This window comes from Telopea speciosissima, chromosome 11 (assembly GCF_018873765.1).
Source record: "Telopea speciosissima isolate NSW1024214 ecotype Mountain lineage chromosome 11, Tspe_v1, whole genome shotgun sequence".
Classification (NCBI taxonomy): domain Eukaryota; kingdom Viridiplantae; phylum Streptophyta; class Magnoliopsida; order Proteales; family Proteaceae; genus Telopea; species Telopea speciosissima.
In genome coordinates this window covers 8,075,533-8,091,549 of record NC_057926.1, presented here as the reverse complement: position 1 = coordinate 8,091,549, position 16,017 = coordinate 8,075,533, and the positions used below count along the sequence as shown (strand labels likewise).

The window sequence follows — 16,017 nt, the reverse complement described above, 5'->3', positions numbered from 1 at the left end:
ACTAAGATATACTTCCATCCACCAAAGGGTGAAGGAGATTTTAGTTGCTAATCAACCGCATGTCTGGGTCTTACCTCTTGCCCAACGGCCCCAAAAGCCAACTAATTCTCACAACGCAACTCCCAGAGGACTGCCGGAAAGTAAAAAAGAAAAGGAGAGAAGAACTTTAAACTAAGGGTCGGCTAAATAGAATTTAGGCTCTGATACCAGAGGACATATATATATATATATATATATGTATATATATAATTGTTTTTGTTAAATCTGGAAACAGCCTGTCTGCGAAAGCAGGGGTAAGGCTGCGTACATTATGACCCTCCCCAGACCCCGCAGTGGTGGGAGCCTCATGCATTGGGTACGTCTTTTATTTTTTATTTTTTTATATATAATTGTTTCTGTTAAAACACACATGAATCGTATGGGTAGTGGAACAGAGGAGACGAGGAGTCACACAACACACAAAGACATTCTTGAGACTGCCTGTTGGAAAAGGAAATGTGGGCACAATTGGATAAATATCACCCACCAGTTGTACTCTATTTTCTCTTTTCCTTCCTTAGCCCTTTCTTTTTTATAATTTTCACCGTTATATTAAAGCCAAATAATTTAGGTAAAACAACCAACTGACCAAGCAAGTATTGGAGAAGGGTTCTGACTATGGTTCCTTCATCCCATAATGTCTTCTCTCTTTCTTTATTTCTTTTTGTTGATCCCAGGTTGACATTGAGAGGGGGGGTGAATCAGGGTCACCAAAAAAAAAAAAAAAAATTCGAACGTGTCCCAACATAGTCCTTAAAAACCTTACCAGATGGGGCGCACTCTCACTGTAGCACGCAGACAAACACAAAAATCAAAGCATTGTTGACCTTCTCACTGCATTACTTGCACTTGATAACTTGATCATACACTGCATTGTAGGCTGTAGCAACACCAACTGGCTGAGGCACCCCAATTTTACCAGTCTACAAGTTCGTGTGCTCTCCTGCCTTGCAACCAGAATTGGTCAGGCCAACCGGGAGATACACACCCATTCTGTCATTGCACACACTCAAATACAATGCAAATAATAATAAAGTCAAATAATAATAAATAATGGTCGACACAGGATTTTACGTGGTTCGACAGTGTGCCTACGTCCACCGTGCAATACCCTAAATAGGGTTTTGTATTTTGCACTATACGCTACTCAATTTTGGTTGCAACTACAACCTAGGAATAACAATCCCTGCTTCGGCTTGTGCAACAACACAAACGAGGGTAGCAACCCCTTCTTCAATCAAGCCCCAACTCGAATGGAGTTACAATCCATCAATTGAGAGTACCAGAATGTAAAACCCCACAATACACAATACAAGACCCAAAATTAGGGTTTCTACATAGTCTAGGGTTTCAGTAAAGAAAACAACCTAGAACATTAAAGCTAGGGTTTTACAGAATTAGATTACCTCTTACAGAGAAATCCCAGCAATCATAAAGCCTCTGTGTACACTCCACTGCTCAAACCATCTTCAATACGGAGTCATCAAGCCTAAAATAGTGATATCATCGAATTCCCGTGCTCAGACGACGGTGCAACTGGTTCCATTGGCTTCCTTTCGAAAAAATACCCCATTTCAAAAAATAAATTTCGTCAAAAAAGCCTTTAAACGAGGAAGATATGGCCAGTTAAAATTTTACTGTCAAAACACTGATCGAGGGGTGTTTTAGAACTTTTTCAGAAGGGAACAAGGGGTTTTATGCATTAATCGAAAGTTATTCATGACGGGGCGAACTGTAACAAGGCACGTCATTACGTGGCACGCGTAACACCCTAACCAGCGCTGGTTAAGTGAGGTGATAATGCACCAAGGGCTGCTACACATGACCAATGAGATCACGAGTGCGAGCATCTCGTTTGCTACGATCTGTGCTCTTAAACACGTCTTCACAAAAGCACTTAAAATGGAATCTCCTCATCTGGGCTGTCCATCACTGATACGGTATGTGCTTGAAACACTGAAACTCAGTCCTCCCAACCAGCCAGAGCTCTTAAAACGGATTCTTCCTCATAAAACACTCATTTTATACCTAGGTCTGACCCAAAAAAATTGGAAAGTGACCTCTGTAACCACAAAAATGTAATTACATAATATGTTTCAGGAATAAACAACAGAATACTCCTCAAATTCGTCCAAAGCCATTCAACCCTTGCTCAATTCGCTCCATTTTCGTGCAATGACACAAAAAACTTTATAACTTCCTCGTTTGACATTGAAATGGCATGAAACCAATTGCGTTGCAACCACGATTCGACGAACTATATTTCTTGTGATGAGTGCTTCGCCCAGTTCTGCAATTAAGAGTTCCAAAAATAGCTTCAAAGTGGACCCCACTGCTCGATCCTATGAAATCACAACTTTTGATGTATGAGGCCTTCACCTGCTGCTTCGGGCCTTTGCCATACACTGCTTAGGGACCCAATATACTGCCAAAAGTCAGCCTCCATGCTCGGATGCCGCTGTGACCCTGCCAAATGACCAAACTGCCTTTGACACTGTGTAGAAGCCCGTTTGACCATTCCAGATCTGCCAAATCACCGGTAGCTACTGCCACAACACCAATATGACCAAATACGTTGCCAACAATGACAACAGAACTCCATTTGACCAACACTTTAGTTATTGTTTTTTTCCCCTTTTCTTTTAATATAAAGGAATGACCCCATGCATCACACTGTATATTCTACACAAACCCAATCAAAACATTAGAAAATACATTGCATCTTATATAATAATAAAAAATACCAAGGTGTTTAATACAATAAGGTGGTGGAATGCCTAGGTCCCCCCCCCCCCCCCCAAAAAAAAAAAAAAAAAAAAAAAGGAAAAAAAATAAAGCCTTGTGGTCTAGGCAACACTTTTGACAACTATGCACGTGTGTGTGTGTGTGTGTGTGTATAGCTTACTTTTTATTTTCTTTTGTCCTAGGTATGTCAATCGTGCTTTGTATCTTTTGCATTTAACTTGTGGGCCCTCACATCCAAATACGGCTGCAACCTATATTAACATTGCAATGATGGAAGAAGGCTTGGGAAACATTCATGTCGCTCTTAGGTATCTACATGAGGCTCTAAAGTGTAACCAAAGACTGCTGGGAGCTGACCATATACAGGTCTCTCTGTCTCTCTCCCTCTCTCTCACACACACACATTGTGTATTTTGAAACAATTAGTCTTGACAGCCAGTATCCTGGCAATGTGGTTAATCACTATTCTTGGATTTCATTTTTCAGACTGCTGCCAGTTATCATGCCATCGCAATTGCTCTGTCTTTGATGGAGGCATACTCATTAAGTGTTCAGCATGAACAGACCACTTTACAGATACTAAAGGGCAAGCTTGGATCAGAAGATCTCCGTACTCAGGTATGGTCATTGTTCAACAGTGGTAGTAGATTTCATATTTTAATTAGCTCCTTTCATAGTTATTTTTCTCTTTCTGTATTTTCAGGATGCTGCTGCATGGCTTGAGTACTTTGAATCCAAGGCTCTTGAACAGCAGGAAGCTGCACGCAATGGTACCCCGAAGGCTGATGCTTCTATAGCAAGCAAAGGTCACCTAAGGTAATGATTATAAAAGGGAATTGGTTAATCATTCATGAAAAACAGAAAATTTGGATGTCTAAAATGGTCAGGGTTCTTTATCATGATTTTGGTGGCCAAGAAATCACCACTCTTTTGATTAGATATGTACGACTCATTTTGAACTATTAACAATAGCTATCCAATATTTAATTCTTGGATATACATTTAATATGATTAGCTTTTTCTTTTTGACGAAAAACAGGAATCCAAACGAATTGAATGGTGAAACAGGATCTATGTAGCCAGCTCCATTTAGTTGGGAAGATGCCTATTTTTTTTTGGCAATGTTTCCTCCATGGTGTTCCTTGGGAAATAGAAAAATTTGGTCCTAAACAGTAGGGTCCCCTGTCCTTCAATCATTAGCTATTCTGATGACCCAAAATCATTCAGCCAATCGATTTCTTGAACTATTAACCATAGCTATCCAACTTTTAACTGTGGTATAGACATTTTATTATTATTTAATAATCTTATCTTTTGGGGTCTCTCCATCATACATTGATTCAACAGTCAATGTTGATGCATGGTGATGATTATGTCATAATCTTTCAGTATTAGTTTATGTCCCTATTAGCTGGCTTGTCCTTTAGACCTTGCTTTTAGTCAAGGTTCTAATACTCAGGTTTCAACCAGCCAGAAACCGAGATATGGTCGAAACTGGTTGAAACCAGTGATTTTTTCCCAACCAACTCGAGTGGTGGTTTCGAGGCCCAGAAATGCTTTTTTTATATGATTTTTTGTATACGACCTATTTTTGACATTCTAAACACAATGCATGAATTATTTTCACACATAAAACACTCAAAATGGTATTTATGGTTTTTGACCCAAGTTTGATAGTGTATATTGTTCTTGGACATTTGCTGGAAACTAGGACAAACACTTATTTATGCCCAATATTATGTAAGTAAATGGTTTTATAGTTGGTATTTCATTTACTTAAGATATTATTCATAAATAAGCAAATACCCCCTTATTTGAATCCAATAAAAATGGTTAAAAAAATCAAATTCCAAAAGGATAAAAAGTCAACCCCCAGTTCAAGAATAAAAACTGGATTTTCGATGGTAAGTGAAATTTTCAACTTTCTACTTTGGGGTTTTTCTCAAATCTATAAATTCCAAAAATCTTAATATGGTAAAACATTATTAAAAACCAAAAATGCGGTAAAATATTCATTTGTTTTCATGTCTAAAAAATTATTTTCATTCAGAGCCATTTTGACACCAAATTAACTTTGACCGGAACATAACTCTTTTAATATAAATCAGATTTATCATATTAAGATTTTTGGAATTTATAGATTTGAGAAAAACCCCAGCATTAGAAAGTTGAAAATTTCACCTACTGCCGAAAATCCAATTTTTGTTCTTGAACTGGGGGGTTGACTTTTTATCCTTTAGGAATTTGATTTTTTAACTATTTTTATTGGATTCAAATACGGGGTATTTGCTTATTTATGAATAATATCTTAAGTAAATGTCTTAACAAATGATATTACTTATTTATGAATATAAAAACATTTACTTAAATGATATTAGGCAGAAATAAGTGTCTGTCCTGGTTTTTGGTCTGGTTTCTGGCATACATAAGTATCTGTGCTGGTTTCGAGCCAAGTTTCCCCAAGTTTCGATGGGCATAAGTGTTGAAACTTGCGAAATTGCCAACATCTCGGTCGAAACCAGTTGAAACCATGCATTTTTTCAAGTACCTAGTCAACTTGTCTCGAAAACCTGCAAAACCGAGATTTAGTTCCACGCTTTTAGTCTTATTGTTTTTCTTGTTGTATTGATTATTTTTAGTAAAGTACTACTACGAACACAATTACTACTACTATTATTGTTGTTATTTCTGTTCATAGTGTAGGTAAAGAGTGGGGTTACTTAATTTTCTGTTTCAAACCTCAAAAAGATACCGTTATCATAATTCCGGGAAATTGTGTTGTAATTGATATTGGTGGTTTTTGTTTCACACTCAAGAATTCATGTCCAAATTTTTAGGGTCTTTAGGATACATCTGTTGATCGGTATCTAATTCTCTAACCCACTTTTGGATCAGTGTGTCCGACCTTCTAGATTACATAAACCCAGATGCTGATCTGAAAGGGAGAGAAAACCAAAAGAAGCAAGCCCGTGCAAAGGTGTGTTCATATTTCTCCTTCAGAACCTTAAATGCTTGGAAACAGCCTCTCTTGCGAAGCAGGGGGTAAGGCTGTGTACATGCCCCTCCCAGACCCTGCAGTAGCGGGAGCCTCGTGCATTGGAACGCTCTTTTTTTAACCTTAAATGCTTACGTGAACTTAATTTCTTCTCATCATTGTGATATTGGCAATAAGAGTCCTTACCTCATAACTACAGATCAGAGGAAGACACTGTCAAAACCAGTGGGACACAGCCACAGATGACTATCAGAAGGATGAAACATTTGCACCGACTTACCTTGCGATGGAGACCTATAGTGACAAGGAAAACAAAACAGAAGCTCAGTTAGTGGAGTCTAATGATGAGAAACCTATTATCAGTCTTGCAGATGGGTCCGCACTGAACCATCAGGATGACCATCCATCAAAGCTAGATACTTCTGATGAAGGATGGCAAGAAGCTGTTCCAAAGGGTCGACCTGCAGGTCGTAAGTCCTCTAGCTCAAGGAGGCCAAGCCTAGCAAAACTGAACACGAACTCCGTAAATGTCTCAGAATCTGCAAGATACAGAGGAAGGCCTACCAATTTTCAATCCCCAAGAACATCTCCAAATGAGGCTACTGCTATGACAGCTCCTGCTGTTCCTGTTCAGAGGAAGTTAGTAAAGAGTTCAAGCTTCAGTCCAAAGCTCAACAACCCTGCCACTTCAGGTATAGCTGCAGAAAAATATTTATACCCAAAATCAGCTCCGGCTAGCCCTGTTCCCACTGGACAACCCACAAAATCTGCTTCTCTGAACAGTCCAATCAGTGTTCAGTCAGCTGGAAAGCTCTTATCATACAAAGAGGTTGCATTGGCTCCACCTGGCACAATAGTGAAGGCTGTAATGGAGCAGCTACCAAAGGGAAATCCTACTGAGGAGCATAATCCTGAAGAAAGCAAGGAAAATGCTGTAACTGAATCAACTAAAATCGAGGAGACGACTGTAAAGAGTGGAGATGAGGAAAAGGTTCAGAATCTCATTGAGGTTGCATTGGCTCCTCCTGGGACAATAGTGAAGGCTGTAATGGAGCAGCTACCAAAGGGAAATCCTACTGATGAGCATAACCCAGAGGAAAGAAAGGAAAATAGCATTACTGAATCAACACAAATTGAGGAGGAGACGATAGTAGAGAATGGAGATGAGGAAAAGGTTCATAATTGCATTGAGAGAGAGCATCAGCCACTGGTTTCTACGGAGGAAGTAAAGGAATCTGTCATCGAAAATAAAGAAGCAGAAGTAAATGATGATGTAGTAACCGATACTCAACAAGAAATAAAGGGTGTTTCTGTTGAAGAAACAATTGACGGTGGGGAAGTTGCAGCTCTTTCGGATAACATTGATTCTTTGAAGGTTCCAAATGCAACTATAGCTGAACCTGAAACTTCGGGTACAGAAGAAACCTTGAAGGAACAATCAGCTACTTTATCTGATTTGGGACCTCAGTCTGTTTCAAGAGATGTATTGCAGTTACCAGGATTAGATGCAAGCACTGCTGTTGAAAAGCTGGCAGAGACAAGTGAAAGTCCAAAAGCTATGTCAGATGGAAGTGAGAATGGGAAGGCTTCATTAGCAGGAGAAAAGCAGGAGGAAGCTGAAACTGGGAAGGAGACGGCTAAAAAACTTTCTGCAGCAGCACCTCCATTCAACCCATCGATGGTCCCCGTCTTCGGGTCAGTTCCTATGCCAGGTTTCAAAGATAATGGTGGAATTTTGCCTCCACCTGTTAATGTTCCCCCTATGCTGACTGTTAATCCTGTTCGTAAGTCTCATCAGTCAGCAACGGCCAGGGTTCCTTATGGACCCCGTCTGTCAGGAGGCTATAACCGGTCTGGAAATCGGGTCCTCCGCAACAAACATGGTTTCCAGAATGGTGAACATGCTGGGGATGGGAATCACGTCAGCCATCCTAGAATAATGAATCCACATGCAGCTGAGTTCATACCAGGGCAACCATGGGTTGCAAATAGTTTTCCAGCTTCTTCGCTTGCTGTTCCAGTACCTCCAAACGGCTATCCATCTTCTCCGCATGGCATTCTGGTCCCATCTAATGGCTTTCCAGCATCTCCGAATGGTACTCCAGTATCTCCTGATGGTTTTTCAGTGTCTTCAAACAGTTCACTTGAGTCTCCAACAGATGAATTAGTTGGAAAGAAAGCCGAAATTGGGACCAAAGAGAATGCTGTAAAGCTTTCACTGGAAGGGAAGGAGGAGAGGGAAAACTCACCAGATGAGCAAAAGAAGCAAAAACATCCATCTGGAGATGCTGAGGCGGCAAATATTGAAAAAGAACAAGATCCTACTGTTACAGTCGCAGTTCCCGAGGACATTGTGGTTGCAAAACAAACTTGCACCAAGGTAAGAGCCGAGGAGAAGCCAACAAAGTGTTGGGGAGATTACAGTGACAGTGAAGCTGAGGTTATTGAGGTGACGGGTTAAAAGGAGGATCATAATTTTTTTCGAGAAAATTAATCTCACTTGCTTTGCAACTTAACGGATGGTTGGTGAACACAAAGATAAGAAAAATATGGACAGAGGTGTGGTGAATTTGTTGCAGGAAATGGGTGGCGAAGTGCGGAGAAAATTGAATTAGTTTTCTCTTTTAACCAAGTTTCTTGCAAGTTGAGCAATGCAATGAACTTTCATGTTTCTATAAGATTTTGAAGTAGAGGCTGAGGAGATCCGGCGATAGAGAGATTTCGAGTTATACAATGGTATATGAAAGAAATCTACTGGATAGCTGAAGATGCCGTTTTGGTCGGTTACACTGGGAGTTAAGTTGTTCTTCTTTTTATGCTTCGAATTCAGGTTGGTTGTCTGAGTAAACAGTAACAAAATTTTAATGATCTGGTTTATCTATAAGGTAAATCTTCAGTTGAGGAGCTGTACATGGAACTGGATAAACTGGATACTACCGCTAACTGGGCCTTTTTTCTTGACTTTAGCTGACATGGCTAGCCCTTCGGATTATATGCTCCGAAGGTTTACGAAAATAAACCTAAGTGCAAGAAAGCCTAGGAATTCTACGAATTGTAATTAGAAAATGATAGTTAGCCTCATCTGCAGGTGATTTACCTGATAAATTTCATGAGGAGAAATGGTATTGAGGCATATTCCAGCGATTACGCTTACACACCTCTTGAATTTACATAAATACATCAAAAAAGCCTTTTTCTGCCATGTGATTAGATATAGTTCATCCCCAGGTGATGTAATCACTTACCAATGCAATTAATTCTTGGAAACTTCATATTCATATCCAGAGGATTGGAATTTCTTTCTCTGGCCTTTGCATTGCTTTGAAGAAGGTGTTAGTTGTGCTGAGAGAGGGAGAATATGATCTTTTGCCATGCTGAATGGTTTTGTGGTTATTGGTAGGGTTGAATTTTGTAAGGGTATTTATGTAATATCCCTTCATATGTTCTAATATAATTCTACTTGTATTAATGCCCAGGCTGTGAGGGGTAATTTAGTAATTAATCCATCTGACCTAAACTCTAGTTTCTTATAAATACTAACTGGAGGCAGTAGTCTGGGTGTTCCAAACTAGATATTCAGGGTGTAATGCTTTAAGCAACTTTGTGCTTAAACCCTAAACCCGAATAGAATTCTCCCCATGTGCCTGGGGTTTCTAGGCTTGGGCACCAGGGTTTCAAGAAATTGGCAATTAGATTGGCCAATTAGATTGGGAATCACCCAATTCATTGGAATTGGACGAATAGGTGGTCACCGATCATAATTCCTGAAGATTCAATAGGGCTGATTCATGGATAAAAACACCAGAATCATTGGAATATTCGTTGGATCTGTCGATTCTAGGGGTTTTTTCCATCCCCGACTACGTGTTTTAAGACCCTATGGGCAATTTCAATTACTTGCATGAGGGTTAGGAATCAGCATCATCTGATTTTAAAGCATATTAACTACAATTTGGTTGTGTGGTTGTGGGATGTTTTTTGTGAGGATGAACATAGTCTCTGCAAACCTAAGCAGAGTTGTCTGGATTTACTCAAATTAGCACTAATGTTGGTTAAAAAAAGAAAATCACCATCAAAGACGTATGGATGGTTGAATATCCTACTAGACTTACGTCGTCTCAGGTTAATTTTTCTGTCCATCCTTAAATGGACAAAGACGGATGGTTCTACGCACTAGAAGACCTTGTAGCCATTTCACTAGTCAGGTTTAAGCTCAAAACATGTAGAGAAAATGTCTTACCAACAAACAAAAGAAAAAGAAAAAGAAAAAGTGTGTGAACTATGACAAAGATGGGAATGCTATACTTGAATCTGAGAATTATTCTATACCCTTATAAGACCAGCCTTATGGCAGCATGAATGCCTTCTATGAATGAATGAAAAATGTTCTTTCTTGTGTAAGTCCATGCTTGGGCTTAGGGATGCCAGTTTATATGAAGATATTTTGATCCTTCTTTTAAGTCCATATGCGACTTTAGATTCATTTTATTTAATAAGTGATATACTGGTTGTGTCTAAGTAAGACCATTTTGGCATTAGAGTACTCAATCCTTGAGTGAATTTTGTACTCTTTGTAAGGCCAGTTGTACGAATTGCTATCATGTTTCTCTTTATACAAAATTCGGTGTCTACAGATTGCTCCACTTTGACTAAGGACAAGTAGTGGTAAAAGTCAAAGGTATGATTCTTTTTTATCACGACTTATCTACAATACCTCATCTTTGTTCAAGGGTGCAAGTAATTGAAATATGATTGATAATCAAGCGGAACAACCCAAGAAAGATCAGCGAAATGCAAAGGGGGTCTTTCTGTTCTTTGCAAATCGGAATGATAAAGGGAGAGAGCATGAACTTTCCTAAAGAGATCATGTTGATTGTTGATGAGAGATGATGTATGAAATTCCTTGGGGCATGTCTTTTTTACATGAATTTCTGCTTGAGGCACACAAATATGGATGTCAGAAGTGCTCTGGGTGTGTTCCGTAGACACAAAAGCACTAGGGCTCGACTTATCAAGAAAGATGCAAGGATCTCCTTAGGCATGTTGCTATTGGACAATTCCTAAAGGATGTTATCTTGTGTAAAATAAGAGGGTGAAGCATGAAATTTCCCATAAAGAGCATGCAAAAGATGAAATGCAAAGGAGATCTTTCAAACCTTCCCACATCGGGGTAGTAAAATGAGGTAACAATGACATGAGATAAATTTGTTGTCACCAGGGCAAGTTCATTGGCCTGAGGATAAATTTTTGTAAGTCTCAGTGGTATTGAACACTTCATCAAGTTGTGAAGTTGTCCAAATGAGGATAATTTTACAAGAAGAAAAAGAAATAAATTAAAAGAAAGAACTATGCAGTCTGAGAACAAGAGTTGTGGCCGGTTCCACCTAATTATACCCTTGTGGAAGATGGAAAATGACATGTCCATCCAGCCTCTTCATTGCAGACCAGGATCTGTATTCTAAGCCCATCTCGTCCACCCATTTTATTTATGATTATATTCCACCTGCCAAGACACCTTGTCTGCTTAGTGTAGGCCTAAGCCCATCAAGTCCACAAGGCCCGATGCATAGTCAAAACCAAGAATCAATCCATACATGGTCGGTTCCAACCAGCTCCAAAAATCCAACACAAGATCAATAAAAGTCTTGTTAGTGGAGAATCTCTACAATGCCTTTAGAGTTTCCTTAGCGCATGATGACTATGCAGCCTTGGTTTCCCTTCCCTCTTGATCTCCCTTGTGCCTTTTTCATTTTCTATGTATTCCACTTTTTCCCATACACTTTATTGGGTAGCTATATCAAGACATCGAAGTTTGCATCGAGACATTGGAGCTTGCACCAAGACCTTGGAAGTGTCTTTCAATATTTCTAAAGTCTTCTTTCTTTGGGATTAAACTTATATTCTCAACCCTTGGATTGTAAAGATAAGATTGTCCTTTTTCAACCAATGTAATGTCTATAAAAGGGCATCAACTTCTTGTATTTGAGTAGTGAATTTTGATAATTTTGAATGAAAGTGGATTTAGAATCCCTTTAAAAATAAGTTGAGTTCAACCTTAGAAGACCTAGAATAGTTTTCCATTAACTATGCTGAGTTGATTATTTTCTATTGAAAACCTTAAAGAGTTTCCACTTCAACCTTGAAGAGTTGAAGTTTTTTTCTAACTCTCGGCATCCTAGAAGAGTTACCCACATAACCTCGAAGAGTTGTGCAAATTTCCTTTTCTTACTGTTGGTTTTTTGTGGTTATACTTGTTAGCATTTTTTACACCTTGAGAGTGTGTAATTTACTTCTCCCAGTCTCACGCATCTGCCACCTACATCATCCACTCATGTCAAAATCACCCTGTCAACCTTCTATGATCTTTGGTTGAAATGATGCCAAGTTAAAATAATCTTGAGTTTGTTCTTAAGTGAACATATATAGATCTCTACTCAAAGTTGAGTTGGCATCTCTTTGAACCAAGTTGAGTTCAACCTTAGAAAACCTAGAATAGTTTTTCATCAATCAAGTTGAATTGATTTTTTTCATAGGAAATTTTCATATACCTCCCTTGAGATATCACGTAATTACAAAAACACCTGTCAGTTTTGAAAAGCTACGCATGCCCCCTACTTTTGTAAAAAGTTAACAAATGCATCCATTCTGTTAAATTGGGACTAACAACGTTAAAGGGTAAATTGACTAAATTGCCCTTACGAGAAAAAGGAGAAAAATCCAACTCATCTTCCCCAAATCTTTTAGGGTTTGAAAAAAGAGAAAAAAGGGAACACATCTCCTCTGCTTTGCGATAGCTACAACTCATCTTCCCCAAATCGTGATCTAGTGGTGAAAGAACAAGTAAAAAAAAAAATGTATTTGCAAGAAAAATTGAAACAAAAGGCACAGCAGCAAGTACCAAAAAATAGAAACAGTAATGACAGTAAACCTATAGGTCACATATAATGCATAAACTCTTACAATTCATACTCGAAAACAGAATAGAGAGCTTTGCCAGTAAATTAGAGAACTGTTTCCAATGCTCAACAACATATCTCCAAAGACCAATCCCCACACAAATTTAACAATCAAAACTAAACTAATAGAGTGATAATATGCCCAGAATGAACAGGAACAAATAAATTGAACAAGCTTGATTAAACTGAAAGTTGAAACAAGGAAGAGAAAAAAAAGCAAAAGGATAATCGTAGGTACCAGTTCCGGCTGATGCTCATCGACATGGTAGGCAGTGAAGATTTCGAAGACCTTGACATATATGATTGAAAAATCAGGTTCTAAAGCATTGGAGACCATAAACGCCATAGGAGCCATGGGGTAGAAAACGATCCGGGCATCAAAGGAATATCATTCTCGTCCTCTTTTGGTTCAACACATTTAAATCTTTTTTTGGAGCTCTGAAGCTCATCTCCTACTTCTTCTTCTTCTTCGCTTTCCATACTTATGATTCTATTGATAGGTTCAATACCCCAAACTAGTTAATAATCAAGAAGATGATCACATTGAATTCTAAAGTGAAGAAAACAAAATCAGTGACAGTTGTTTATCCTAGACTAGCTTACCGCTAAGTCATGATTTGGGGAAGCTGAGTTGCAGGTATCATAAAGCAGAGGAGATGTGTTCCCTTTCCCCCCTTTTTTTCAAACCCTAAACGATTTGGAGCAGATGTGTTGGATTTTTTCTCTTTTTTATCGCAAGGGCAATTTAGTTAATTTACTCTTTAATTCTAACGTTGTTAATTCCAATTTAACGGAATAGGTACATTTATTTACTTAAATTAGGGGGTATGCATAATTTTCCAAAATTAACAGGTGTCTTTGTAATTACATCATACCTCAGGGGAGGTACGTCAAAATTTTCCTTTTTCATTGAAAACCTAGAAGAGTTGAAGCTTTTCTCTATCCCTCGACATCCTAGAAGAGTTTCCCACACAACTTTGAAGAGCTGTTCAAATTCTCCCATCTTATTATCGATTTTTATGGCCATACTTGTTGGCCTTTCTTACACCTTGAGAGTATGTAATTTACTTCTCCCGGTCTCACACATCCACCGCCTACATCATTTGGTATCAGAACCTGCGAGTAGAGGATGGACAAAATTCCAGCCGATCATTTCACCCCATTTGTCGATTGGAGATGGCCTTTGTATGGTTCGGTCTTTTAGGTGGGAGGTCCTTGTTAGTGAACATGATGACCTTGACTACATAAAGGGCTCCTACTATGTTGGCTAATTGAGCTGGCTTCATTTCGATACACACATGTACACTAGCCAATGCTTTTAGGACTGTCTTTCTATGGTTTTGAGAACCGGTTAACAAATCCCAAATTGAGATGTTGGCTTGGGTTTTCTAGAGTTGTTTTAGAACCTCATTTTCTGGTTCAATCTTGGTGAAGGTTTGGTTCTTTTTCCTTGCCAACTTGGCGGGGTTGTCAACATTAAGCTGAGCTGTCTTGAAGTTCTTCCCACTTCTTGTATTAGTGTTGCTACACTCTTCGTCAGATGGAAAGCACAATTTTGAGTCGAATTGGGCTAGGAGATGATTTATATCTTGGTCTGATTCATTCGATTCCCCATCACCTATGATGATCATGTTAATTGAGGGTTCATTGGTTATTGCATTGAGTTCTTGCAATTTATCACAAAGATTTCATACTAGGACCTTCGTGGTGCGGACCTCCTAATCGAGTTCTTGAAAATGTTAAAAAATGTCGTCTTCCTAAGTAGGGATTAGGAGACTAGTACCCCGCCTCATGTCTAAGTTGAGATTCTCAATTATGTTCCTACGGAGATAGCGTAGGCACCTCATTTTGTTTTTTTTTCTCCAGACTTTTTTCATAACGATGATGAGCACCCTCCAAGGTGTCGAGCCAATGTATCTGTGGATTTAGCTTTAGTGTGCACTTGAATCTGTTTATCGATCATCGATCCCCATGCTAGAACCTAAAATCAGATCCTCCAAGCCTTCTAAGATCCCCTGGAAAGGCTAACCCTGACCTAGATCCCTTAGAACCAGCCTGGCCCAGCACAGAACCTGGTCCAAATAACCCAAAACCTTCCTGTCGAAATGGAAGTCCAGGTCGATACTCAAAGACTCTGAGTTGACATCAACCCAACCTTCCATCGACATCGATCGATCTCCACTCACTATCGAGCAAAGCACTCCTACTGTCTATCCTACCTTGCCATTCAAAAATTTTACACTGACACCTAAAGCCCATCCCTCGTTGTCGAGTGTTGTTTATTGACAACCAGTCGATGTTGACCAAACCCCTTCTCGATGTCGAGTCGACCCCAGTTCAATGTCGACTATGTGCAAATCTGAGAAGCCCAAACTTGCCATGTTTAACTCCGATTTCGATTCCTTTTGTGAAAAAACCCAATTTTGGTAACTTGGATGTGTATTTTGGCTTCCTTAGGTCTCAAGAAACCTCCCTTTTGACAGTAATACACATGCCTACACCCCATTGGCCATTACCTTGACTAAACACCCACCGTTGATGCAAAGACAGTCTTCACCGACGATCCGGATCAAACCCAATATCCTTACACGAATTTGGGAGTGCACACACCCCTCTACATCTATAAATACAACCTCTATCACGTTGAGGAGGGTCCCTAGTTTAGGTCCCTACTCAATTGGTCCTTGATCCTTAGTACATCCTTGGTCCCCCAAACTCTTTGTTCTTTGGCCCTCCACTTGATCCTTAGTCCATTGTCTCATGAGTGTTCATACTTTAGACTTCAAGATCACAACTTAGAGTCATCTATCTGGTGATTTCGGTGTTGGACAATGAAGTGCCTCTTACAAGGAGACAAGAGAAGCCACCACAAGCGGTGATATTTACTCCATGTACAAATCTCCTGAGTCAAGAAGGGAAACCTCCATTTCTCTAGTTTTTGGACTACTTTCTACTAGGTAAGCCTCCTTTTCGCATTTTTAATCGAGTTTTATCGAATCTTTATCGTATTTGTTTTGCATCTCTGGATGGAGTGTGATCCCATCTCTTTAGATAGTGATCACACATTTCCTCTTGTTCTATTTCGCTTGCATGCCCATAATAATTTATGATCCCTATCCCCTATAGTCTAAAACTCCCCTTACTTTTGTTTATGTCATGTGTTCTGCATATGTTTATGAGTTCCTGTTATTTTCCTTACCATTTTTATGCAACCCCTAGTTTTAATCCAGCATGCTCACCACCATGCTATGTATGCTGAATTCTTATGCCTTTATGCTTGAT

At 39.2% G+C, this 16,017-nt stretch overlaps 1 protein-coding gene across 7 annotated transcripts in view; it reads left to right on the top strand.

Annotated features, from left to right (window-relative positions):
* The window catches only part of LOC122646251 (protein TSS-like), a 59,889-nt gene extending 51,204 nt beyond the window's left edge, over positions 1-8,685 (top strand). For 2 of the 7 annotated variants that reach the window (XM_043839764.1, XM_043839760.1), the window contains 6 exons: positions 2,967-3,150; positions 3,271-3,402; positions 3,488-3,600; positions 5,680-5,761; positions 5,979-6,728; positions 6,909-8,685. In XM_043839764.1, coding sequence (XP_043695699.1) covers positions 2,967-3,150; positions 3,271-3,402; positions 3,488-3,600; positions 5,680-5,761; positions 5,979-6,728; positions 6,909-8,240 — 2,593 coding nt within the window. In that variant the 3' untranslated portion in view covers positions 8,241-8,685. Of the gene's footprint in view, positions 1-2,966; positions 3,151-3,270; positions 3,403-3,487; positions 3,601-5,679; positions 5,762-5,978 lie in introns of all 7 variants that reach the window. The other 5 variants (XM_043839765.1, XM_043839762.1, XM_043839763.1 and 2 more) reach the window with 4 other exon arrangements.
* Positions 8,686-16,017: the final 7,332 nt, after the last annotated feature.